The 24,848-nt window shown below is 29.7% G+C and overlaps 1 protein-coding gene, 2 long non-coding RNA genes and 2 pseudogenes across 8 annotated transcripts; 3 read left to right on the forward strand and 2 right to left on the reverse strand.

Moving 5' to 3' along the window:
- Window positions 1-601: 601 nt before the first annotated feature.
- LOC133783850 (uncharacterized) lies at window positions 602-3,292 on the reverse strand. Of its 4 annotated transcripts, XR_009870989.1 has the most exons (4): window positions 2,498-2,683; window positions 1,880-1,952; window positions 1,224-1,599; window positions 602-1,039 (listed from the first exon to the last, which is right to left on the reverse strand). It is a non-coding gene; the product is annotated as an uncharacterized LOC133783850 (long non-coding RNA). The 4 variants fall into 4 exon arrangements; XR_009870988.1 differs by lacking the exon at window positions 1,224-1,599 and having other exon boundaries at window positions 2,498-2,673; XR_009870986.1 differs by lacking the exon at window positions 602-1,039 and having other exon boundaries at window positions 1,048-1,599; window positions 2,498-2,675.
- A 2,537-nt stretch (window positions 3,293-5,829) lies between these two features.
- LOC133781738 (S-adenosyl-L-methionine:benzoic acid/salicylic acid carboxyl methyltransferase 3-like) lies at window positions 5,830-9,513 on the forward strand (annotated as a pseudogene). The gene is made up of 4 exons (XR_009870248.1): window positions 5,830-6,037; window positions 7,576-7,992; window positions 8,072-8,318; window positions 8,968-9,513. The product of XR_009870248.1 is annotated as an S-adenosyl-L-methionine:benzoic acid/salicylic acid carboxyl methyltransferase 3-like (transcript).
- LOC133781745 (uncharacterized) lies at window positions 6,052-21,500 on the reverse strand. Its single transcript, XR_009870250.1, has 2 exons — window positions 21,441-21,500; window positions 6,052-6,198 (listed from the first exon to the last, which is right to left on the reverse strand). It is a non-coding gene; the product is annotated as an uncharacterized LOC133781745 (long non-coding RNA).
- Window positions 9,955-16,147, forward strand: LOC133781740 (probable caffeine synthase MTL2). Its single transcript, XM_062220806.1, has 4 exons — window positions 9,955-10,113; window positions 11,424-11,837; window positions 12,420-12,683; window positions 15,720-16,147. Exons 1-4 carry the CDS (start codon window positions 10,039-10,041, stop codon window positions 16,116-16,118), a joined length of 1,152 nt encoding a protein of 383 aa, XP_062076790.1. The 5' UTR covers window positions 9,955-10,038; the 3' UTR covers window positions 16,119-16,147.
- Window positions 21,102-24,681, forward strand: LOC133781739 (S-adenosyl-L-methionine:benzoic acid/salicylic acid carboxyl methyltransferase 3-like; annotated as a pseudogene). Its single transcript, XR_009870249.1, has 4 exons — window positions 21,102-21,296; window positions 22,744-23,160; window positions 23,240-23,486; window positions 24,136-24,681. The product of XR_009870249.1 is annotated as an S-adenosyl-L-methionine:benzoic acid/salicylic acid carboxyl methyltransferase 3-like (transcript).
- Window positions 24,682-24,848: the final 167 nt, after the last annotated feature.

Below are 24,848 nucleotides of genomic sequence, written 5' to 3' on the forward strand. Positions count from 1 at the left end.
TTTTCAACATCGTAAATTATTCAAAATCGATCTCCTTAAAACTGATGAAATATTTGCTATAACTACAATATATACCTACATGTAAAAAAAAAAGGGTTATAATTTCTCCAAGTGCTTAAAACATAGACGTCGCTACTGGTAGGGACAAAAGTGATGCCCCAACTTCAAAAAATTCCATACGTATATATTGTAGATCAAATTCTAAAGTAGCTTTTATGGTGCTATAAATACTAATCTAATTTGTTATACTTGGATTAATAAATCGGAGTTTGACATAAATTCTCACTAATGTAGTTTTAGTCACACTTTCTTATATATAATGATAACATTTGTTATGATTAAAAATACATTTAATCACAACAAATATAATATATATTATTAATACTTTTAATCATAGACTTTTTAGTTCTCCAAATTTTCTATATTCATAAATTTTATTGTGGCCAAAAGTTTTTTTCAGTTAGAATAAATTGTTTACATGATTTGTAAAAATCATAATTAGAATTGGTAGCAGTTCACTATAATAGCCAAAATTGAGACACTTGATATATAAATATATATATATATATAAATTTAGAAAAAATTTATAATAGGGACATAGTTTTTGTTCTCACTGGTAGGAATGTTTCTATTTTTAGCACATAAAGAAATTATAAGTTAATTTTTTTATATATAACTATAATGCCTCAAAACTCCAGGTACCGTTACGGTGTGCCTTTTAAACAGTGCCAAACTCACTAATCGAGTCATTTGGTCATAATCGTGTAACTAAGTATGATTAGCGATGTAGGGATTAAAAATTTTGGTTAAGATATAACGTTTCATTAGAACGTTTACTGTATACATTGGGATCCCAAAAATATAATTTAAAGGTCTATTACAAGAAAATATTTACAACCAGCCAATCTAAGCGGCAGAACAGGGTTTAACCCTAGTTCCTCTTTCAACCCTCGGCCGTGGCGGTCAAGCAGCTGCATATGTACACATCGTTAGCTAAGCTCTCCAACTCAAGGATGGTCTAGCTTTCTTTTGCCTTTACCTGCACCATATAGCACCCGTGAGCCGAAGTCCAGCAAGAAAACTCAATATGCTAATGAACAGTAATAAGATGTCATCAAATCATAAGGAGCATGCCTAGCAAATACAGCCATATTCAAGCAGGAAAATAAGTTCAAACAATGAATGAGTGACTGATCAACAAATCACTAACAGGGGGTCTATACCTTTAAACGAGTGACTAATTATCAAGTCACTAACAGGGGGTCTGTACCTTTAAATGAGTGACTAATTATCAAGTCACTAACAGGGGGTCTGTACATTTAAACGAGTGACTAATTATCAAGTCACTAACATGGGATTCCGCTCCCTCAGCCATGTGACAAAACAGTCACCTAGGCCTTTGGCCCTGACTCTGAGTAACTAGTCTTAGACTAGACAAGCGCTTATAATTTTCATCGACCTTCGAGTTGGTCCAACATTAATGCTCTTTGAGTCATTCAACACTGATATTGATTAGATCTAATCTTTTATCGGCTCTGCGTTCATGACGCTTATGCCATTTCTGACTCTCAGGTCAGTAATACGCGACCAACGCCGATCCTAAATAGTCAGTGCCACACACAAGTAAGCAATGCTACCAAACATATATCATATGTCAAATATCTGAATGTAGGGCATTCAGCATGCTTACTTAACAATTGCTAGCATAATTAGGATCATGCATAAACACAGAGACTCAAGCTCTGATCAATCTCATATTCAACATTCATGGCATGCCCTAATCACATGTTTCTCGTGCATCACATGCATCACATTTAAACACCCAGCATGCATCAAGAATAATAGCATGCATGTCACATATGGGGTGCAGTTTTCTTACCTCTGGTTCAAGCGAAAATTAATAAAAGAACGACCCTTGAGAACAATTTGTCTTTTAGTTCCTTAGCAGTCACCTAGTCATAATCAATTAGAATCCATTAATAAAGTAAATCAATAAAAGTTCACAATCTAAAATCTCACTCCCGGGACCAATCCCACACCCTCAGGACTCACAATCTACTCAAATGGGGTAAAGGAACCAACCCCCAAGCCTTAAAACCATCACGAGCCCTAAAAATGAGACTTTCTGAAGTTGGCCTAGCGCTGGGGCGTTGCCAAATGGCGCTGGGGCGCTGTCCCAAGGCAAAGAGGCCCAAATCCCTGCTCTGCATAGCGCTGGGGCGCCAGGATTGGCATTGGGGCGCCAACTTCAGACCAGAAAATTTTCTGGTTTTCCCTCCTTGCGATTTCCCTTGAAACCAACCCTCCAAACCAATCCCAAACATTACCAAAACATCCAATTCAACCCCTAAACTTCATCTACATCACACCCTCATCAAAACTCAAGCAACCAAACTCAAAAACTTCCACTAATTCCCAACTATCCACATCAAAATCTATAAGCTGAAAACTATAAGAAAAACATAGCAAAGCTTAAAGTTCATGGATGATTTCTTACCTCAAGCTAGTTTTGAGTCCTCTTCAATGGATGAACCAAGATCCTAAGCTCAAACCTTTAATTTCCTAGCTTATTTCTTCACGTTGGCTTCAAAAATTCCAAAGGAGGAAAGGAGAAAGTTGATGAGCGTGTGAAGAAGGAGAACTCTGTTTTGGTTTCAGTTGTCTACAAGTTACTAGAGTCATATATATCCTAGGGGTGAAATGTCTATTTTTCCCCTAGGTCAATTAAATGTTTCTAAAGACTCCCAATGGTAAAATCGTCCTCTTCCATTTTTTTCGTTAATCATAATTAACACCCTTCAATTCCCGCTATTCTTGATATTCTCCAACATCAATAATTCATATCCTGTTACCCTTTAATTCCCGGCAACGCTCTAATCATTAAAATCACCCCGAGACTCACCCCGAGCCCCGAACATAACCCCGTTATGACTAAACCGCTACTTGCACTCAAGATCGTCTCATGCCAAATGGCTCGAACAAATCCACATATAATGTGGTATTATTTGTAATTCACCCACATGCAAGAAAATACACAATCAGGCCCTCAAACTGCCAAATTACCAAAATGCCCTTATAATTAAAAATGAATCCATATGCATGCATTTACCATTATATAATAATATAATTCACATAAACATGCATATAATCATTTAATAACATAATAAATCAATTATGGTCATCCCGACCTCCTAATCAAGGTCCTAAACCTTATTAGGAAATTTGGGGCATTACAATAACGGTGCATATTGTACTTATATTAGACATTCTACTAGTTTTTAGAAAATTTCGAATAATTTACGGTGTCAAAAATAGACTTCAAAACTATCTGTTTCACATATGTATAAAATAAGCCTCAAAACATCATGTGTTTTGTGTTTTCAACACATGAATAGGTTACAATCTAATTTTTTTTATATGATAGTGTACAATATAGTTATTTCGAACATCCCACAATTTTTTGTGAAATTCTTAATAATTTACGATACAAAAAATAAGAAACAAGTTGTTTTGAAGCCTGTTTTGTACGCACGTGAAATAATTTATTTTGAAACATGTTTTGGACACTGTAAATTAATCGGAATGTTCTGCAAACTAGTGAGAGGTCCTAAATAACTACATTGTACACTATCATATAAAAAAATGGATTATACTTATTTCACGTGCCAAAAATAAAAATGCCCCCACTCTAGAAACTTCCTATATATTTATATGAAATCATTTTGATTTATATTTTTTAAAAGTACTTTGATTTCAATCAATTTGATAAAATGATCTTGATAAGATGAAAAATTGTATGTTGATTAAACCTATTTCCATATAAATGTATATGCTTTATTTTTAATAAAGATAGCTAGCTCAAATATTAGGTATTAGATAAAGCTGTTAGGCACATTAGGGAACTAATTGCTGAAGAGACCTAAGTATTTGGTTAATTCCTCATTAAAACTAAGGGTTTTGGCACTCTCAATTTAAGGCTAATACTGTGTAGACCTAAGTAGAGGTTCAATTACTTCTATCGCTGCGATGCAGTTAACGATTTGATCTTTTCACAAACCATAATATCTACACTTCACTTTGTATATGCAGAGTTGTTGTGTTATATATTTTATTAAATTATTTAATTACTAAATGAAGTTACCAATTTTCTTTTAAAAATGTTTGTTTCTTTTACAATTTAAATTTATTTTAGGGGATTAATTAATTTAGTCTGTGTTTGTTATTGGTGCTATTGTTCTCTCAGGGTGTTGACTTATTAATAGTTTATTTTTACCTGATAATTTATTTAATTATTAATAATATAATAAAAATAAGTAAAAAAAGTTAATTTGTTGTTTGCTTGTAGTGTTTTGAGTTACCAAAAATGTGTGTTTGGATTTCATTTTTACTTTGCTATATTAGGAGTTTGCAATTTTTTTATATATATAGGAAGTTTTTATTGTGGGGACATGTCTTTTGTCCTCGTCGATATGGACGTTTTTAATTTTGGCACGTGAAAAAATTATAATCTAAATTTTTTTAATATGATAGGGTAGTTATTTTGGACCTCCCACCAGTTTTCAGAAAATTTTAAATAATTTACAGCGCCCAAAACATGTTTCAAAACAAATTATTTCACAACCATATAAAACAAGCTTCAAAATAACCTATTTCATGTTTTCGGTACCGTAAATTATTCGAAATTTCAGAAAAATTTGTGAGAGGTTCTGAAAAACTATATTGTACACCGTGATATAAAAAAATTATATTGTAACCTATTCATGTGCGCCGAAAACACAAAAACATATTTTTTTTTAAGCTTTTTTTATAAACAAGTGAAACAAATGGTTTTGAAGTCTGTTTTCGGCACTGTAAATTATTCGGAATTTCTTCAAAACTAGTAGAATATCTATTATGACTACGATGTACACCGTCATATAAAAAAATTAAGTTATAATTTCTTAAGGTATACTAAAAAAAGAAATGTCCTTACGAGTGGGGACAAAAGCTATGTCCCTACTATAGAATTTTTCTATACATATATTTATGAAGCTTCTGAGGTAGGGGCCTCACTTTTGCCCCTGCGGTAGGTGCGTTTTCTAATTTTGGTACTTTGAGAAATTATAGCTCAATTTTTTTTATGACAACGTGTATAATAGTTATAATAGACATCTTGCCAATTTTTTAGAAATTCCAAATAATTTATAGTGTCAAAATTAGAGTTCAGACAGTCTGTTTTTCACGTGTATAAAAAAAATTAGGCGCACATACAAATGACTGTTTGAACTCTGATTTTAATACAAATGTCTATTATAACGTGTATAATAGTTATAATAGACATCTTGCCAATTTTTTAGAAATTCCAAATAATTTATAGTGTCAAAATCAGAGTTCAGACAGTCTGTTTTTCACGTGTATAAAAAAAATTAGGCGCACATACAAATGACTGTTTGAACTCTGATTTTGGCACCGTAAATTATTAAAAATTTCTCAAAAATTAGCAGGATGTTTATTATAACTCTATCAAATTTAATTTTACTTTCCGAACGTAACCTAATAATGATCGCATATATAATAGAGTGGTCCACTATTAAGTAGTTTACTGTTATATTTTTTTATCACTAAATTATGTTTAAATTTAATTAAATGAATAATTAGATGAAATATGATTAAAGATTAACCATTATAAATAATTGGTTATGTTAGAAATTAATATGCTAAATTGTGTTGCTTAAACTCTTTTTTTTTAATTGTTAATTTAGTAGGTAGGAGGACCACGTGAAATCTTAGGATATGTAGTTAAAGATAAAAAAAAAAATAGTAAGAGAAAAGTCCGAACATGTAAAAATCATGTTTTTTGTATACAAATAACATATATATGTACACTAATACTATAAATAATAGTTCTCCAACACTATTGGTAAGCAAAGTTCATCAATTAATATTGATATTTTCAATAGTAAAAAATATAGCAAAAGCAATAATGGAAGTAGAGCAAGTCCTCCACATGAATGGTGGTGTTGGCGAAACTAGCTATGCAACCAATTCCTCTCTTCAAGTATGTGCATTGTATTATTTATATATATATATATAAATATATATCTTCATATAAAAGTTTAATATCATATCACTCTTACATGATTACTAATTTATATATGAAATCTTAAAAAAAAAATACTAATAATATAAAATGAAGGGAAGGACAGAAGGGGAGAATACCTGGGAGTTATTTGCTGATCAGTATTATATATTATTTCATGGAATTCGAATCTCATATATATATTGTTTTTCCTCATTTGAATAGGAAAATTTACATAATACATTTAGTTTCGCTAAAAAATTAAACGGACTAAGTTTTTTTCTTTTTAATTTTACGTTTTTAAGAATTTTTTTTCTACATTTTTATGGTTTGCCTGTTTTTCTTTTTATGTATTGTTTTTTATTAGTTGTTTAGTTTTATATATAGTTAAGATGTTGTTGTGTTGATGTTTAATTGGTGTTTAGTTGTTTTCAAATATATTTTGAATTTATTTTTTTGAAATGTGTTAATAGGTAGTGAGTTAACTTCTAGTTGTTTTCAGTTTCTTTTGAATGTGTTAATATACAGTGTGTTGATGTCTAATTGTTGTCCAATCTTTATTTTTTAGTTGCTTTTTTTACACCATATTTTTATAAATAAAAAATTTGAAATTCCTCTTTTTTTAAACCTAAAGTAGTATTTTTGCAACAAAAAAAAAATCAGGAATTGTAAAAAAGTAAAAAAAAAAATAACGAAAGAAGTATATTTATGAAAAATATATAAATAAAAAATGTTATTATTGTAAAAGGTCTATATAGATTTGGGCTTTTTATTACCAAATTTATTTTTATTTTATTTTTTTATTACTAGTTTGAATGCTTGGTTTCAAACAATTTAAGAAGCTTTATTTTGAACGAGTGTATCATTTTTTTTTAAAAAACATTATAAAACAAAGAATCGTATTTATAATTATTTGAATGAGAGAGTTAGTATTAAAAAAAATATAGACCTAAAATAAATTCTATTTTAAATAAGTCGACAATAATTTATTAGTGGGGCACAAAAGGATCATGAAAAAAAATAAGGGTAAATAATTATTTGGTGCCATGTGTATTATCTAAATATAGATTTGTACTCCGCTATGTTTTTATGTTTTCAATAATGTTCATCTGGTAATCTGTAATTTTAAATTGAACATATTTAGTACCCTGAACATAAATTTAATTAATAAAATTTTATCAATTAGACCAAACTGTCATCATATATATATATATATGTAATTAAGTAATTATATTTGAATTTGATACTCACATATAATTGAGGACAATTTTGTTGTATTAATCAAATTTGAGTCTAAAGTACTAAATATCATATAAGCATTATTGAAAAAGGTACCAACTATCTGTATTTAGATAAAACACAAGTTACACCATTATTTACCCAAATAATAATAATAATACAATTTTGTGCATGTATAATGTTAAACTTTGTAAGTACTAAAATTATATCTTGTATTTCATTTGGGGTGACAATTCTTATAGTAACAAGAAATTTTGGTTTCACGTGATGGACAATAGAGAGCGGTGTTATCATGTACGAGGGAAACATTGGAAGAAAGCATCAAGGAGGTTTACAATGATAAAGCAGTCTTCCCGGAGTGTTTAAGAATAGCAGACTTAGGCTGCTCCTCAGGCCCTAACACACTGACTCTGGTATCTTACATTATTGACATCGTACAAGCCATTTGCCAATGCTCGAACAAGATCATCAAATCACCAACTTTTCAAGTCTTTCTCAATGATCTTCCGGGGAACGATTTCAACCTCGTCTTCCAATCCCTTTCCAACTTCTATGAGAGGCTTAAGAAAGAAAAGGGTGACGATTTTGGACCCTGCTTCATCGCAGCAATGCCTGGGAGTTTCTATGGGAGGCTTTTCCCTAATAATTCTATGCATATTGTTCATTCTTCTTATAGTTTGCATTGGTTGTCACAGGTATATATATACAAATATATATTATCTAATTAATGCGTATTTATAACAGTAATTAGAATTGATTATGTTATGAATTTAGGTTCCAAAGGAGTTATTAGTGAATAACAAAGGAAATATTTACATTTCGAAGACCAGCCCCTCCTCTGGTTTTCAAAGCATATTTTGAGCAGTTTCGAAAGGATTTCACAAATTTCTTGAGATGGCGTTCGGAGGAAATAGAAGTTGGTGGTATCATGATAATAACAATCATGGGTAGTATTAGAAGTGATTCTCATAAAAATATTTGTGAGATAATGGGAAGGGCACTAAAAGACATGGTCAAGGAGGTATATACATGAGTAAATGAATAATTATTATACCATATAATTTTTTAATATAGCTAGATATGTAATATTGAATTTTTTTCTATCATTCAAATATGCAAATTATAATTGTCGGTTTATACTTACCCTGTGTTTTGTCACATTATCTGTTTGGACCCTGTGTTTTGACAAATTATTTTTTGGACCCTATGTTTTGTAAAATGGTTCATATAGAATCCTAAACTCGATTTTGATCAAAATTTTCTCAACTGAAATCACAAATAATTTACCAAACTAACAATTCAGAACAAAAATAAAATCATTCTACTTAAAAACTGTGTTGTTATATTCAATTTTTTCTTCATCAAAATTGAGTTTAAGGGTCTATTTGAGCCATTTTACAAAATATAGGATCCAAAAATTAATTTTTTAAAACAAAGAATCCAAACAGGTAATAGGAAAAAACACAAGATCCAAAAAAGTATAAACCCTATAATTATCTCACTTAAAAAAAAATTATACATAGTAACTTTTTCAATAACAAATTAAGACTTTGATTTAGGTTTTGGATCACACATATACAGGAATAATACTATGTGTATATACAAATAATTAAAGACAAATATATTGTATACAATTAAATTAAACGTATACTTTGCTCTATTGATTTCAGAATATAATTGAAGCAGAAACCTTAGACAATTTCAACATGCCAGTATACTTTGCAAATTCAACAGAAGTGGAAAGTGTGGTTCAAGAAGAAGGATCTTTCTCTGTACAGAAGCTCAATAGTTTCGAAATGGCTTGGGATTCAGGTTTCACTAGTCATGAACATAATAGTAATAATGAAAAGTGTGAGAGAGGGAAATATGTTTCTGATTACGTAAGAGCAGCCGCAGAGCCTATTTTGGAAAAACAGTTTGGTGAAACTGTAATGGAAGAATTATTTAAGAGGTTTGCTGATAAGGTCACTGAGTCCATGGCCAAAGAAAAATGGCAGTACCTCAACTTGGTTATTTCTTTGACAAAGAATTAGTCAAGTACAGTACTCTTCATTTGGGCAACTTAGATACTTAAGGATTGGGTAATAAATCACTCTTATTTTTTTAATATTTTGTTTGGTAGTTTGTATTTTCATATATTATATTTATATGACAAATTATTACGGGTAATATTGTAATATCATTACAAATTTCAATAAAAGAATTTTTGTCATAAATATTTTAAATTCTTATTATAAATTTTCATTAATACTATATATGGTCCACTCAAGTAAATAACAAATCAATGGGGTGGTCCAAATATTTAAAGGACTTGAGGAGGTACATGAACCAGCTATAGCTTGTCGTTACATCAACTAACTCCAAATCTATATCATCATCACACTTAACTGACACGTGTCAACACGTCAACATTCTTATTCATGACAAATCATCACTAAAATCTGATGATAACAAATAAATCAAAGTTTATGTCGACATTTATAATGTGCTTCATATAATGTTAGGTACCAGTTTTTTATATATTGTTTTTTAATACGTATGAGATCGACCACGTGAAATCTCAGGATATAGTTAGAGATCAAAATGTATATAATTAATATAAATATATTGAGAGAGAGAGATAACATGCAATCATGTTACTTGTATAACGCGGTTACTCAACCATGTGTGCCCTATATAAAATAATAATAATAATTAATACTATAAAAGAACACTGCACATGAAATCGATCGAATACAGCAATGGAAGTAGAGCAAGTTCTCCACATGAACGGTGGCGTTGGCCAAGCTAGCTATGCAAACAATTCATCTCTTCAAGTATGTGAAATCTTCTCTATTCTATATATATTTCTATCTTTATATATATATATATGATGTAAATTAAAATTTGATATATCTTATAACTCTTAACTTCTATGCATCATTAACAAATAATTATATTAATATGTATGCAATCTTTATAAATATTTATAACTTGAATATATTGAAGGGAGGGAATGGAGGAGGATATTAATTTGTTGGGGGTGTAATTTCAAATTATAATAGTTCTTGGAGGTTTTGTATGTTTTTTTTAATCAATTTGAGGAATATAAAAAAATCATAATTAATCAGAATTTAAAATTTGAGGCATATGCCTATTCCCCCTGATATTTTTTCTATTTTAAAAGTAATACAATTTCCTAAAATTTAAAATATCCCCAAAATTCATGGTTTCTATCAAAAGAAGGTATATAATATAATTTTACTTGTTTGAGTTTTTTTTTAAATTAAATAATGATTTTCTAGTATTTACAAATACTAACTTACACTCATGCGGTTGTGTTTATCAATAATGCGAAAATATATTATTTAAGATCAATTTCTGACAAATTAATTTATTTTAAATATCATATTATTATCCCGATTCTAATTACTTAAAATAATTTTAAAATAAAAAAAAAATTTAAAATATTTTTTAAATCCATAAGATTATTTCTTAAACTAATTATGCCGACTCCAAAAATGATTATTTTTATTTTATTTTATTTTATTTTATTTTTGTTGGGGACTGTAAGAGCAACTCCAATACAAGAGTCACTCTAGTTGCCAAAGACTGAAGTGGTCCCAATATTATTGTTTATAATTTTATATATAGGTTTATATTCATGTGTTTTTTCTAATTACCTATTTGGACCATGTATTTAAAAAAAATCATTTTTGGATCTTATATTTTGTAAAATTGTTCAAATAAACCCCTAAACTCAATTTTAATGATTACAAATTTGAATATAACAATACAGTTTTTAAGCAGAATGATTTTCTTTTTATTCTAAAGTGTTAGTTTGGTAAATTATTTGTGATTTCAGTTGAGAAAACTTTGACCAAAATCGGGTTTAGGGTTCTATTTGAGCCATTTTACAAAATATAGGGTCTAAAAAGTAATTTATCAAAATAAGGGTCCAAACAGGTAATGGACAAAAACACAGAATCCAAAAATATATAAAATCTTTATATATTAAAGAGACAAGAGATACATTAGCAACATTGCCTCCATTTTTATATTATTTTTTTAAAAATTAATATTTTATTATATATTATTTGCAAGTAGGGTTGATAATAAATATAAAATTGAATTCTTATGACAATAGAGAGAGGTGATATCAAGGGCCAGACAAACACTGAAAGAAAGCATTCGAGAAGCTTATTGTAATAAAGCCTTGCCAGAGTGTTTAAGAATAGCAGACTTGGGCTGCTCCTCAGGCCCTAACACACTAATTGTGGTCTCAGACATTATTGACATCATTGAAGCCATTTCTTGCCAATCCTCGAACAAGATCAACTCACCAGCTTTCCAAGTTTTCTTGAACGATCTTCCATGGAACGATTTCAACGCCGTCTTCAGATCCCTTCCGAGCTTCTATGCGAGGCTCAAGAAAGAAAAGGGTGACAAGTTTGGTCCTTGCTTCATCGCAGCAATGCCTGGGAGTTTCTATGGGAGGCTTTTCCCTAATAACTTCATGCATATTGTTCATTCTTCTTATAGTTTGCATTGGTTGTCAAAGGTATGCATATATATATATATATAGGGAGCAATTATGACGCATTTTTTTTTTTTTTTTTGTGCATCTTTTTTTTATTTTCGGCACTTAGATAGATATAATCTCAAATTTTTTATATGACAGTGTACATTATAGATATTTAAAATATCCTGGAAATTTTCAATAAATTTTGAATAGTTTACAAAGCCAAAAACAGATGTCAAACTGTTAAATTTTACACACGTACACAAAAAATAGGCACGGGTGCAACAGACAGTTTAGACCCTGTTTCGGTACCATAATTAATTCAGAATTTCTTAAAAATTTGTAGGATATTCTAGATAGCGATAATGTACACCATCATACAAAAAAAATTGGGATTATAACTATTCAGGTGTCGAAATAGAAAAAATATGCATCGGTGTTGCAAAAAAAAAATGCGTTGTAGTCGGTCTCTATATATGTGTATATAAATATATATATATAATATTTTACTAAACCGTTATTTCTTTTATCTCTGTTATAAGATAGTTTCAAATTAATAATTAGATGTTTATTGATCATAAACCTGCTAATTATAATTCAACATACTATGAATTAATCAAGGTTCCAAAGGAGTTGGTAGATAATCAAACTGGAGAAGCACATAACAAAGGAAATATTTACCTTTCGAAGACAAGCCCTCGTGTGGTTTTCAAAGTATATTTTGACCAGTTTCAAAAAGATTTCACATACTTTTTAAGATGTCGTTCGGAGGAAATAGTTGATGGTGGTGTTATGATATTAACAATTATTGGCAGTACTGAAAATGATTCTCCAAATACTCTTTGGGAAATATTGGGAAGGACACTAAATGACATGGTCATGCTGGTATGTATATATTTATTTAGATTATTTATTTTTCCTTTTAATAATTTTTTAGATAATTAATGAGCATTATAAGAAACACTGTTGTATAGGATATCTGAAATCCGTATTTAGCATAAATATTTAGATTTGGGATATATAGGTTAAAAATATGATAAAGAACACTTAAAAAAAGGATCAAAACCATGTAAATATATATGCCATGTTAAATATATTCATATCATATTACTGTCTGCATTATTAAAAGTTTAATCCACTATGGAATAAAATGATAAAACACAACTAGTAAAATTTAGATTTTGGAAAATATAATTAAAAATGCAAATAAGGCATACAACATTTAAATATATATATATATAAATAAGATGAACTATAACATATATTTATCTTATTTATGGCATATTTCTAATTACTTAGGAAGAATGGAAATCATTTATGTGAAAATAATGATTCTTATTCATATGTTTACTAAAATAATACAAAAATGTTTGGTGAGATAGGGGTGTTCATTGGATGACATCCAATGTTTTTAAGCCCATTCAATCCGATCCAATCATCCAATTGGATGTTGGATTTTTGGAACCGATCCTATCCAATCATCTTGAACCAACTGATCCGATCCGATCCAATGGATGATTGGATCGGTTCGGTTCCATCCATTGGATGCATCCATTGGTTATCCGTTGGATCGGATCGGATCCATCCGATCTTTTAAAACCTTTATTTAGGCTGATTTTTTTAAAAAATATATATTATTTCAATTATAAAAACACTAATTACTCATCCAAATAATAAAAATATTTAATTGTAATGTTTAGTTTAGGATTTTTTTAATCATCCTATGTGTGCAAGCCTATAGTAAGCTACAGTGAGGTATTGGATGTAATTGGATGGAAATTGGATCGATTTGGTCGGTTTTTATTGGATGTCGGATGGTCATCCAACAACCGACCGATCCAATTTGGATTTTTAAAAATTACATCCGATCCGATCCAATAGTAATTGGACATCCAATTTTTGGCGGTCCGTTTTTTTTTATCCTGTCGGTTTTTATTGGATCGGATATTTTCTGCACACTCCTAGGTGAGAGTATTTATATAAAATAAAGGGAAAGTAATGAAATACTTCTCTCCCTAACAATCTGAGGAATGATATTACTTTCAATGACTTTTATATATTTTTTATTATTTAAAAAAATATGTATAAAGTACAGTTTTGTCATTTAAAATCTATCTCACATTACTTTATATTAAATTTCTCATTACGCTTGTTAGAGTGCTCCCAACAGGCTCTACTCTATTTTTTTTTTTTCTATTTTACTTCCAACTTTTATATTACACCAAACATGAACTTTTTTATAATTTTTCTTTAAATTATTTGAATATTATACTTTTATATATTATTTATTTATTTAAATAATAGAAAAAGAAATAAAGAGAAATAAATAATGAAATAAGTTTGAAGAAAGGATAAAAAATAAAATTAAAATAAAGGAACTACAGTACATAGCTAATATTGTAGAGAAGGGATTTTAGAGCACTCCCAATAGAGGAGTTAAAATGTCTAATTCTTTATAATATAGAAAAAAAAATGGTTAAATAGTCTTCCAATGGGTTATGTAAACTTATATTTTTTTTACCTAAATAAATAATATTTTTCTATATGTAGTGAAACACTATTCATAAAGCTATAAATATTTTATTATTTTTTATAAATTTTTGTATATATATGAGTGTGATACTACTATATTTAATTATTTTATTTCTTAAAATGAATAAAATATTTTTTTAAATATAATATTTAAATGATGTAGAGAAAAAATAGAGAAGCTAGTGTATGATATAATGTAAAAATTTGAGGTAAATTATAAAAAAATATATTTTGGTGATGTATTTTGTAATACACTTTCTCTATAATATTTAGCTAAAACTCACAAAAACATCTTCCATCAGCTCCTTTATACATATATTTATAATAGCTATGCACAAATTAATACATATCTACATTTACATAACATTTACATATCATTTATATAATATTTTAATATTATTATTTTTCTTTATAAGCCTTCTCTCTCTCATTTAGTATATATTTATTATTTCTTTTTTATTTTTCAATTATTTTATTTTACTTTAATTAATAAAATATGTTTAAAGATATAATATTTAAATGATGTAGAGAAATATATAGAGAAGCTGATTATGGTATAATGTAAAATTTAGAGGTAAAATAGAAAAATGTATGTCTTGAGAAGGTATTTTAAAGGATGGAGTAGAGCATATCCATTGGGAGTGCTCTTAGTACTCTTAGCTATATCTTTACTTTTGTCTAGTTATTTTCATTAGCTTATGTGAGTGCTCTTAGTTATGTGAACAACATAAATTAATTTTGTTGTTATATTTAGTGAGTTTAAGTAAACAACATAAATATAAATTATGACTCTTATTCCTCTTTATTTTATTCTTATTCTTTTCTCCATTGAATTATTCAGATTCTAATTACATGACCTATATCGACAACAACATGGCCTATACCGACAACAAATGTTGTCGGTAGAACCTCAATTTTTTGTAGTGGTAACCTACAATTAAAGTAAAAGTTAATGGAATTAAAAAAAAATGAACTCTACATAAATTTTTCCAAGAAAATAGATGGGTAAGATCAATGCCCACCAAATTCACGGTTAGGATTTGTCTTCACTCCTATCATCTCATCCACACAAAATTAAAGGTCAAGAGTAACAATAATGAATTAAAAGTCATGATTAACTCTCTCTCTCTCTCTCTCCACGTCCCCTCTCACATTCCAAATGGAAAGTCTAGATTGAAACCCAAAAATCTCACAAAGATCAAGATAAAACCCAATAATTACTTATTAAAGGCCAAGATTAACTCTTACATACCATGTCATCTACTAACACCAAATTATTTTGCTCATTTGGATTTTGATTTTGGGCCATACTCACAACATACATATATCTATAATACTATACTTATAAATATATATAATTGATACAATGTATACTTTGATCCATTTCAGAATATAATTGAAGCAGAAAGTTTGGACCATTTCAACATGCCATTATATTTTCCAAATGAAAGGGAAGTGAAAAATGTGATTCAAGAAGAAGGATCTTTCTCTCTACAGAAGCTCAATGCTTTCGAAACTGCTTGGGATGCAGGTTTCAGTAGTGAACATACTTCCAAAATAGACAATAATAACAATGACATGCAGAAGAGAGGAAAATATGTTTCAGATTACATAAGAGCAATTTCAGAGTCTATTTTTGTGAAACAATTTGGAGAAACTATAATGGATGAATTGTTTAAGAGGTTCACTGATGAGGTCATTGAGTCCATGGCCAAAGAAAAATGGCAATGCAAGAACTTGGTTTTCTCCTTAACAAAGAATAATGTGCAATCTTACTTTATGAACTAGGTACTAATTAAGGATTCGTTACTCAGTTATTTGTTTTGTGTGTGTTTTTAGTTGTTTGCTTGGTTTATTTTCTTTTGTTTTTAATGTTTTGCATCTTTGTATGGAATTGTATTAAGTATTCTTGTAAATAACCAAAGCTTTCACTTGATCAACATGTAACAAAATGAAAATGCTAATATAAGCTCAAATATAAGGGACGCAGCCCCTGTAGAAACATGGTTCATTTCTGGCTAGTAGGAGCAGATTCAGCTTCTTCGCCCTTCTCCTCTTCACCGCCACCATCCAAGGTAGTGCCAGTTACCTCTTCCTCAGCCAACCGAGTCTTCCACTTGGTGAGGAACTCCTCTTCCTTGTCCAAAAAGACGAGGTGTTCATCTCGAGGTTCAGTGACCACAGCCTGTACATGGTCCAGTGGCCCACTCCTTCTTGGCCTTGAATTCCTTGAGCATGTGTTTCTTCCCATCCTCAAGGATCTTATAAGCGGCGCTCTTCTCCTCCTTCAGGCGATCGATCTCGGCCTTGGCGGCGTCGAAATCAGTCGTCCTAGTGTTGAGCTCAGCCTTCAATTGATTAGCATCGGCCTCAAAAGAAGCGAGCTTAGCCTGGGAGGCTTTGAGGGAATCCTCGACTTTGTCTTGGGCGCCCCTGGTCTCTCGGAGCGAGGTTTAGGCTTTAGATTGGGCCTCCTTGGCCTCTTTGAGCAAATCTCCAGCCTTGGTTCTGGCTCCCTTGGGTTCCTTTAGGTCGTCCTTGGCTCGGATTCGAGCCTGGTGAGCGTCATTGACCAAAGTCTTTGCAACGATCATTTTCGAGGAGAGGAGGGAGCACTGGCATATGAAACCAAGGAGAGTCTGAAAGAAAAAATAACCATAGTTAGAGAATAAAGAAACATCCAGGAAAATAAAAGATCAAGTAAAGTAGACTTACAGAGACCCCGAGCTCCATGGTTTGGTCGAAAAAGGCAATTGTGTTGTCGCCCTTCAGAAACCTCCACACGTTGGAATCAAGGTTGTTGCACGATTGTCCTACTTGAGATAACAAGTCTGAGCACAAGTCAGCCCCTAGAGCACTGACCTCGTTTGCCAAAGGATACTTTGGCATGTGAGGCATGGCAAAAAACCTACAGAACACAGTCGGAACTGCCACGCTCGCTGGTTTTGAGGTCGTAATGTCAATGACCTTCTTGCCTTTGTCCCTAGCAGGGACTAGGCTAGAAGGAGGAGGTGGAGTCTTCCCTTTCTGGGGGGAAGGCATCGTGGTCTTCGGCTCGCTTGCAGCAACCATTGAGGATGCAAGAGGAGGGTCCTCAGTCACATTCGCGACTGTAGAGGGGGGAGGAGTTTTGACCTTTGGCTTGCTGGAGGCAACTTTCGAGTTCGCCAAAAGAGGGTTTTCAGTAACTCTTCCGGCTTTTAAGGGATGGGTGCCCTTCTTCGAGGTAGCGCGTCCCCGTTTGCTGTCTCGGGCCTTGGGAGGCATCCCGAGGATGCTATCCAAATCGGAATCCAAATCGCAATATTTTTCACCTTTTCAATTATAAAAAATTCAAATGATCACCCTTTCCTTAAAATTATTGTATTATAGCGAAAATTAATACTGCCTCAATGCTTTCATGGTGCTATAAATAGTAATGTGATTTGTTATAATTGGATTAATAAATCTGAGTTAGACACAAATTGTCCCTAATGTAATTTTAGTCACACTTTCTTATATACAATGATAAAATTTGTTTTGATTAAAAATACATTTCATCACAACAAATTATAATATATGTTATTAATACTTTTAATCATAGACTTTTTAGTAAATAGCTATCATGGTGTTCTTTTAGTTCCAAATTTTCTTTTCATAAATTTTATTGTTGCCAAAAGTTTTTTTGTAGTACTTGATTTGTAAAAATCATAATTAGAGTTAGTAGCAGTTCACTATAATAGCTAAAATTGAGACACTTGATATATATATATATATATATATATTTATATATTTAGGAAAATTTTATAGGGATGTTTCTAATTTTAGAAAATAAAGAAATTATAAGTTAATTTTTTTATATATATAATAGTGTACATTGTAGTTATAGTAGACATTTTACTAGATATTACGAAATTTTGAATAATTTATGGTACCAAAAATAGACGTCAATACCATTTGTTTCACGCTTGTATAAAACAAGCTTCAAAACAATATGTTTTTGAGTTTTCGACACATGAATAGGTCAATCTAATATATTTTTTTATATGCCGGTGTATAGTATAGTTATTTCGAACCTCTCAACAATTTTTTATGAAATTTTGAATAATTTACGATACCGAAAACAAGAAACAAGTTGTTTTAAAGCATGCTTTATATGCACGTGAAATAATTTGTTTTGAAACAGGTCTTAAATAACTACATTGTATATTGTCATAAAAAAAAAATTATAATTTTTTTTACATGCCAAAAATAAAAATGTCCTTACTTATGAGGACAAAAGGCATGTCCCCACTCTAGAAACTTCCTATATATTTATATGAAATCATTTTGATTTATATTTTTTTAAATTACTTTGATTTCAATCAATTTGATAAAATGATCTTGTTAAGATGAAAAATTGTATGTTGATTAAACCTATTTCCATATAAATGTATATTCTTTATTTTTAATAAAGATAGCTAGCTCAAATATTAGGTAGATTAAGCTATTAGGCACATTAGGGAACTAATTGCTTAAGAGACCTAAGTATTTGGTTAATTCCTCATTAAAACTAAGGGTTTTTGCACTCTCAGTTTAAGGCTAATACTGTGTAGACCTAAATAGAGGTTCAATTACTTCTATCGCTGCGATGCAGTTAACGATTTGATCTTTTCACAAACCATAATATCTACACTTCACTTTGTATATGCAGAGTTGTTGTGTTATATACTTTATTAAATTAGTTAATTATGAAATAAAGTTACCAATTTTCTTTTAAAAATATGTTTGTTTCTTTTACAATTTTAATTTATTTTAGGGGTTTAATTAATTTATTTAGATTGGTCTGTGCTTGTTATTGGTTCTATTGTTCTCACAGGGTGTTGACTTATTAATAGTTTATTTTTACCTGATAATTTATTTAATTATTAATAATATAATAAAAATAAGTAAAAAAAAGTTAATTTGTTGTTTGCTTGTAGTGTTTGTTGAGTTACCAAAAATGTGTGTTTGGATTTGATTTTATTTTGCTATATTAGGAGTTTGCAATTTTGTTTATATATATAGGAAGTTTTTATTGTGGTGACATGCCTATTGTCCTCATCGGTATGGACGTTTTTAATTTTGGCACGTGAAAAAATTATAATTTAAATTTTTTATATGATTGGGTAGTTATTTTAGACCTCCCACCATTTTCAAAAAATTTTAAATAATTTATGGTGCTCAAAACATGTTTCAAAACAAATTATTCCACGAGCCTATAAAACAAGCTTCAAAACAACATATTTCATGTGTTTTGGTACCGTAAATTATTCGAAATTTCAGACAAATTTGTGAGAGGTTCTAAAGAATTATATTGTACACCGTCATATAAAAAAATTAGATTGTAACATATTCATGTTGAGAAAACACAAAAATAGATTTTTTTTTTAAGCTTGTTTTATACGCAAGTGAAACAAATGGTTTTGAAGTCTGTTTTCGGCACCGTAAATTATTCGGAATTTCCTAAAAACTAGTAGAATATCTATTATGACTACAATGTATACCGTCATATAAAAAAATTAAGTTGTAATTTCTTAAGGTATACTAAAAATAGAAACATCCTTGCCATGGGGACAAAAGTTATGTCCCTACTATAGAATTTTTCTATATGTATAGGACAATTCTTATCGGTAGGACTTAAAGTGAAGCCCCTATAGGAGAATTCCCCTATATGGACAATTCTTCTATAGGGGTTTCACTTTAAGTCCAACCGGTAGGGCTCTCAGTGTTTCTCGACCCGTCAACAGTTTTCGGCGTGACTTTTTTTTATGACCGTGTATATTGTAGCTATTTAAAGCATCCTGCAAATTTTCAGAAAATTTCGAATAGTTTACAGTACCGAAAACTAGGTTCAAACATGTTGTTTTTCACGCGCATAAAAAAAATTAGTCACGCGTGTAACAACATGTTTGAACCTAGTTTTCGGTACTGTAAACTATTCGGAATTTTCTGAAAATTTGCAGGATGCTCTAAATAGCTACAATATACACAGTCATAAAAAAAATCACGCCGAAAACTGATCACGGGTTGTAAACACTGAGAGTTCTATCGGTAAGGCTTAAAGTGAAGCCCCTATAGGAGAATTCCCCTATATATATATATATATATATATATATATATATGAAGCTTCTTAGGTAGGGGCGTCACTTTTGCCCCTACGGTAAGAGCGTTCTTTAATTTCGGTACTTGGAGAAATTATAGCCCAATCTTTTTATGACAACATGTATAATAGTTATAATAGGCATCTCGCCAATTTTTGAGAAATTTCAAATAATTTATAGTGTCAAAATCAGAGTTCAGACAGTCTGTTTTTCACGTGTATAAAAAAAATTAGACACACGTACAACTAACTGTTTGAACTCTGATTTTAACACTGTAAATTATTCAAAATTTATCAAAAATTAAATTATAACACTATCTAATTTAATTTTACTTTCCGAACGTAGCCTAATAATGATCACATATATAATAGAGTGGTCCACTATTAATAAGTAGTTTACTGTTATATTTGGTTATCATTAAATTATGTTTAAATTTAATTAAATGAATACTTAGATGAAATATGATTAAAGATTAACCATTATAAATAATTGGCTATGTTAGAAATTAATATGCTAAATTTTGTTGCTTAAACTCTTTTTTTTTAATTGTTAATTTAGTAGGTTGGAGGACCACGTGAAATCTTAGGATATGTAGTTAAAGATAAAAAAAAAATATATATATATATAGTAAGAGAAAAGTCCGAACATGTAAAAATCATGTTTTTTGTATACAAATAACATATATATGTACACTAAGACTATAAATAATAGTTCTCCAACACTATTGGTAAGCAAAGTTCATCAATTAATATTGATATTTTCAATAGTAAAAAATATAGCAAAAGCAATAATGGAAGTAGAGCAAGTCCTCCACATGAATGGTGGTGTTGGCGAAACTAGCTATGCAACCAATTCCTCTCTTCAAGTATGTGCATTGTATTATTTATATATATCTTCATATATAAGTTTAATATCATATCACTCTTACATGATTACTAATTTATATATGCAATCTTAAAAAAAAATACTAATAATATATAATGAAGGGAAGGACAGAAGGGAAGAATACCTTGCTGATCAGTATTATATATTATTTCATGGAATTCGAATCTCATATATCTTTTTTTTTCCTTATTTGAATAGGAAAATTTACATAATACATTTAGTTTCGCTAAAAAATTAAACGGACTAAGTTTGTTTCTTTTTAATTTTACGTTTTTAAGAATTTTTTTTTTACACTTTTATGGTTTGCCTGTTTTTCTTTTTATGTATTGTTTTTTAGTTTTTTAGTTTTATATATATAGTTAAGATGTTGTGCTGATGTCTAATTGGTATTTAGTTGTTTTCAAATATATATTTTGAATTTATTTTTTTGAAATGTGTTAATAGGTAGTGAGTTGACTTCTAGTTGTTGTTCAATGGTTGTTTTCAGTTTCTTTTAAACGTGTTAATATACAGTGGGTTGATGTCTAACTGTTGTCCAATCTTTATTTTTTAGTTGCTTTTTTGACACCATATTTTTATAAATAAAAATTTTGAAATTTCCTTTTCTGAAAACCTAAGGCAGTATTTTTGCAAAAAAAATAAATTCAGAAACTTTAAAAAAGTAAAAAAAAATAATAATAACAAAAGAAGTATATTTATGAAAAATATATAAATAAAAAATGTTATTATTGTAAAAGGTTTATATAGATTTGGATTTTTTATTACTAGTTTGAATTCTTGGTTTCAAACAATTTAAGAAACTTTATTTTTAACGGAGTGTATCATTTTTTTTAAATAAATTATAAACAAAGTATCGTATTTATAATTATTTGAATCAGAGAGTCGGTATTAAAAAAATATAGAGCTAAAATAAATTCTATTTTAATTAAGTCGACAATAATTTATTAGTGGGGCACAAAAGGATCATGAAAACAATAAGGGTAAATAATTATTTGGTACTATGTATTTTATCTAAATATAGATTTGTACCCTGCCATGTTTTTATTTTTTTCAATAATATTCATCTGGTAACCTGTAATTTTAAATTAAATATATTTGGTACCCTAAACTTAAATTTAATTAATAAAATTGTATTAATTAGACCAAGCTGTCATCAGATATATGTAATTAAGTAATTATATTTGAATTTAAAACTCAATTAGTCTATGGTACTAAATATCATATGAGCATTATTGAAAAGGGTACCAAGTCTGTATTTCAATAAAAACACAAATTACACCATTTACCCAAATAATAATAATAACAAATACAATTTTCTGCATGTATAAGGTTATACTTTGTAAGTAGTAAAATTATATCTTGTATTTCATTTGGGGTGACAATTCTTATAGTAACAAGAAATTTTGGTTTCACGTGATGGACAATAGAGAGCGGTGTTATCATGTACGAGGGAAACATTGGAAGAAAGCATCAAGGAGGTTTACAATGATAAAGCAGTCTTCCCGGAGTGTTTAAGAATAGCAGACTTAGGCTGCTCCTCAGGCCCTAACACACTGACTCTGGTATCTTACATTATTGACATCGTACAAGCCATTTGCCAATGCTCGAACAAGATCATCAAATCACCAACTTTTCAAGTCTTTCTCAATGATCTTCCGGGGAACGATTTCAACCTCGTCTTCCAATCCCTTTCCAACTTCTATGAGAGGCTTAAGAAAGAAAAGGGTGACGATTTTGGACCCTGCTTCATCGCAGCAATGCCTGGGAGTTTCTATGGGAGGCTTTTCCCTAATAATTCTATGCATATTGTTCATTCTTCTTATAGTTTGCATTGGTTGTCACAGGTATATATATACAAATATATATTATCTAATTAATGCGTATTTATAACAGTAATTAGAATTGATTATGTTATGAATTTAGGTTCCAAAGGAGTTATTAGTGAATAACAAAGGAAATATTTACATTTCGAAGACCAGCCCCTCCTCTGGTTTTCAAAGCATATTTTGAGCAGTTTCGAAAGGATTTCACAAATTTCTTGAGATGGCGTTCGGAGGAAATAGAAGTTGGTGGTATCATGATAATAACAATCATGGGTAGTATTAGAAGTGATTCTCATAAAAATATTTGTGAGATAATGGGAAGGGCACTAAAAGACATGGTCAAGGAGGTATATACATGAGTAAATGAATAATTATTATACCATATAATTTTTTAATATAGCTAGATATGTAATATTGAATTTTTTTCTATCATTCAAATATGCAAATTATAATTGTCGGTTTATACTTACCCTGTGTTTTGTCACATTATCTGTTTGGACCCTGTGTTTTGACAAATTATTTTTTGGACCCTATGTTTTGTAAAATGGTTCATATAGAATCCTAAACTCGATTTTGATCAAAATTTTCTCAACTGAAATCACAAATAATTTACCAAACTAACAATTCAGAACAAAAATAAAATCATTCTACTTAAAAACTGTGTTGTTATATTCAATTTTTTCTTCATCAAAATTGAGTTTAAGGGTCTATTTGAGCCATTTTACAAAATATAGGATCCAAAAATTAATTTTTTAAAACAAAGAATCCAAACAGGTAATAGGAAAAAACACAAGATCCAAAAAAGTATAAACCCTATAATTATCTCACTTAAAAAAAAATTATACATAGTAACTTTTTCAATAACAAATTAAGACTTTGATTTAGGTTTTGGATCACACATATACAGGAATAATACTATGTGTATATACAAATAATTAAAGACAAATATATTGTATACAATTAAATTAAACGTATACTTTGCTCTATTGATTTCAGAATATAATTGAAGCAGAAACCTTAGACAATTTCAACATGCCAGTATACTTTGCAAATTCAACAGAAGTGGAAAGTGTGGTTCAAGAAGAAGGATCTTTCTCTGTACAGAAGCTCAATAGTTTCGAAATGGCTTGGGATTCAGGTTTCACTAGTCATGAACATAATAGTAATAATGAAAAGTGTGAGAGAGGGAAATATGTTTCTGATTACGTAAGAGCAGCCGCAGAGCCTATTTTGGAAAAACAGTTTGGTGAAACTGTAATGGAAGAATTATTTAAGAGGTTTGCTGATAAGGTCACTGAGTCCATGGCCAAAGAAAAATGGCAGTACCTCAACTTGGTTATTTCTTTGACAAAGAATTAGTCAAGTACAGTACTCTTCATTTGGGCAACTTAGATACTTAAGGATTGGGTAATAAATCACTCTTATTTTTTTAATATTTTGTTTGGTAGTTTGTATTTTCATATATTATATTTATATGACAAATTATTACGGGTAATATTGTAATATCATTACAAATTTCAATAAAAGAATTTTTGTCATAAATATTTTAAATTCTTATTATAAATTTTCATTAATACTATATATGGTCCACTCAAGTAAATAACAAATCAATGGGGTGGTCCAAATATTTAAAGGACTTGAGGAGGTACATGAACCAGCTATAGCTTGTCGTTACATCAACTAACTCCAAATCTATATCATCATCACAC

This window comes from Humulus lupulus, chromosome 6 (assembly GCF_963169125.1).
Source record: "Humulus lupulus chromosome 6, drHumLupu1.1, whole genome shotgun sequence".
Lineage (NCBI taxonomy): Eukaryota > Viridiplantae > Streptophyta > Magnoliopsida > Rosales > Cannabaceae > Humulus > Humulus lupulus.

Excerpts from the sequence above, each read along its gene's own strand:
- LOC133781740 (XM_062220806.1), top strand. The coding sequence starts at position 10,039 with ATGGAAGTAGAGCAAGTTCTCCACATGAACGGTGGCGTTGGCCAAGCT. Across the intron at positions 11,838-12,419 it reads GTTTGCATTGGTTGTCAAAG|GTTCCAAAGGAGTTGGTAGA; the intron begins GTATGCATATAT and ends GAATTAATCAAG. Across the intron at positions 12,684-15,719 it reads TAAATGACATGGTCATGCTG|AATATAATTGAAGCAGAAAG; the intron begins GTATGTATATAT and ends GATCCATTTCAG.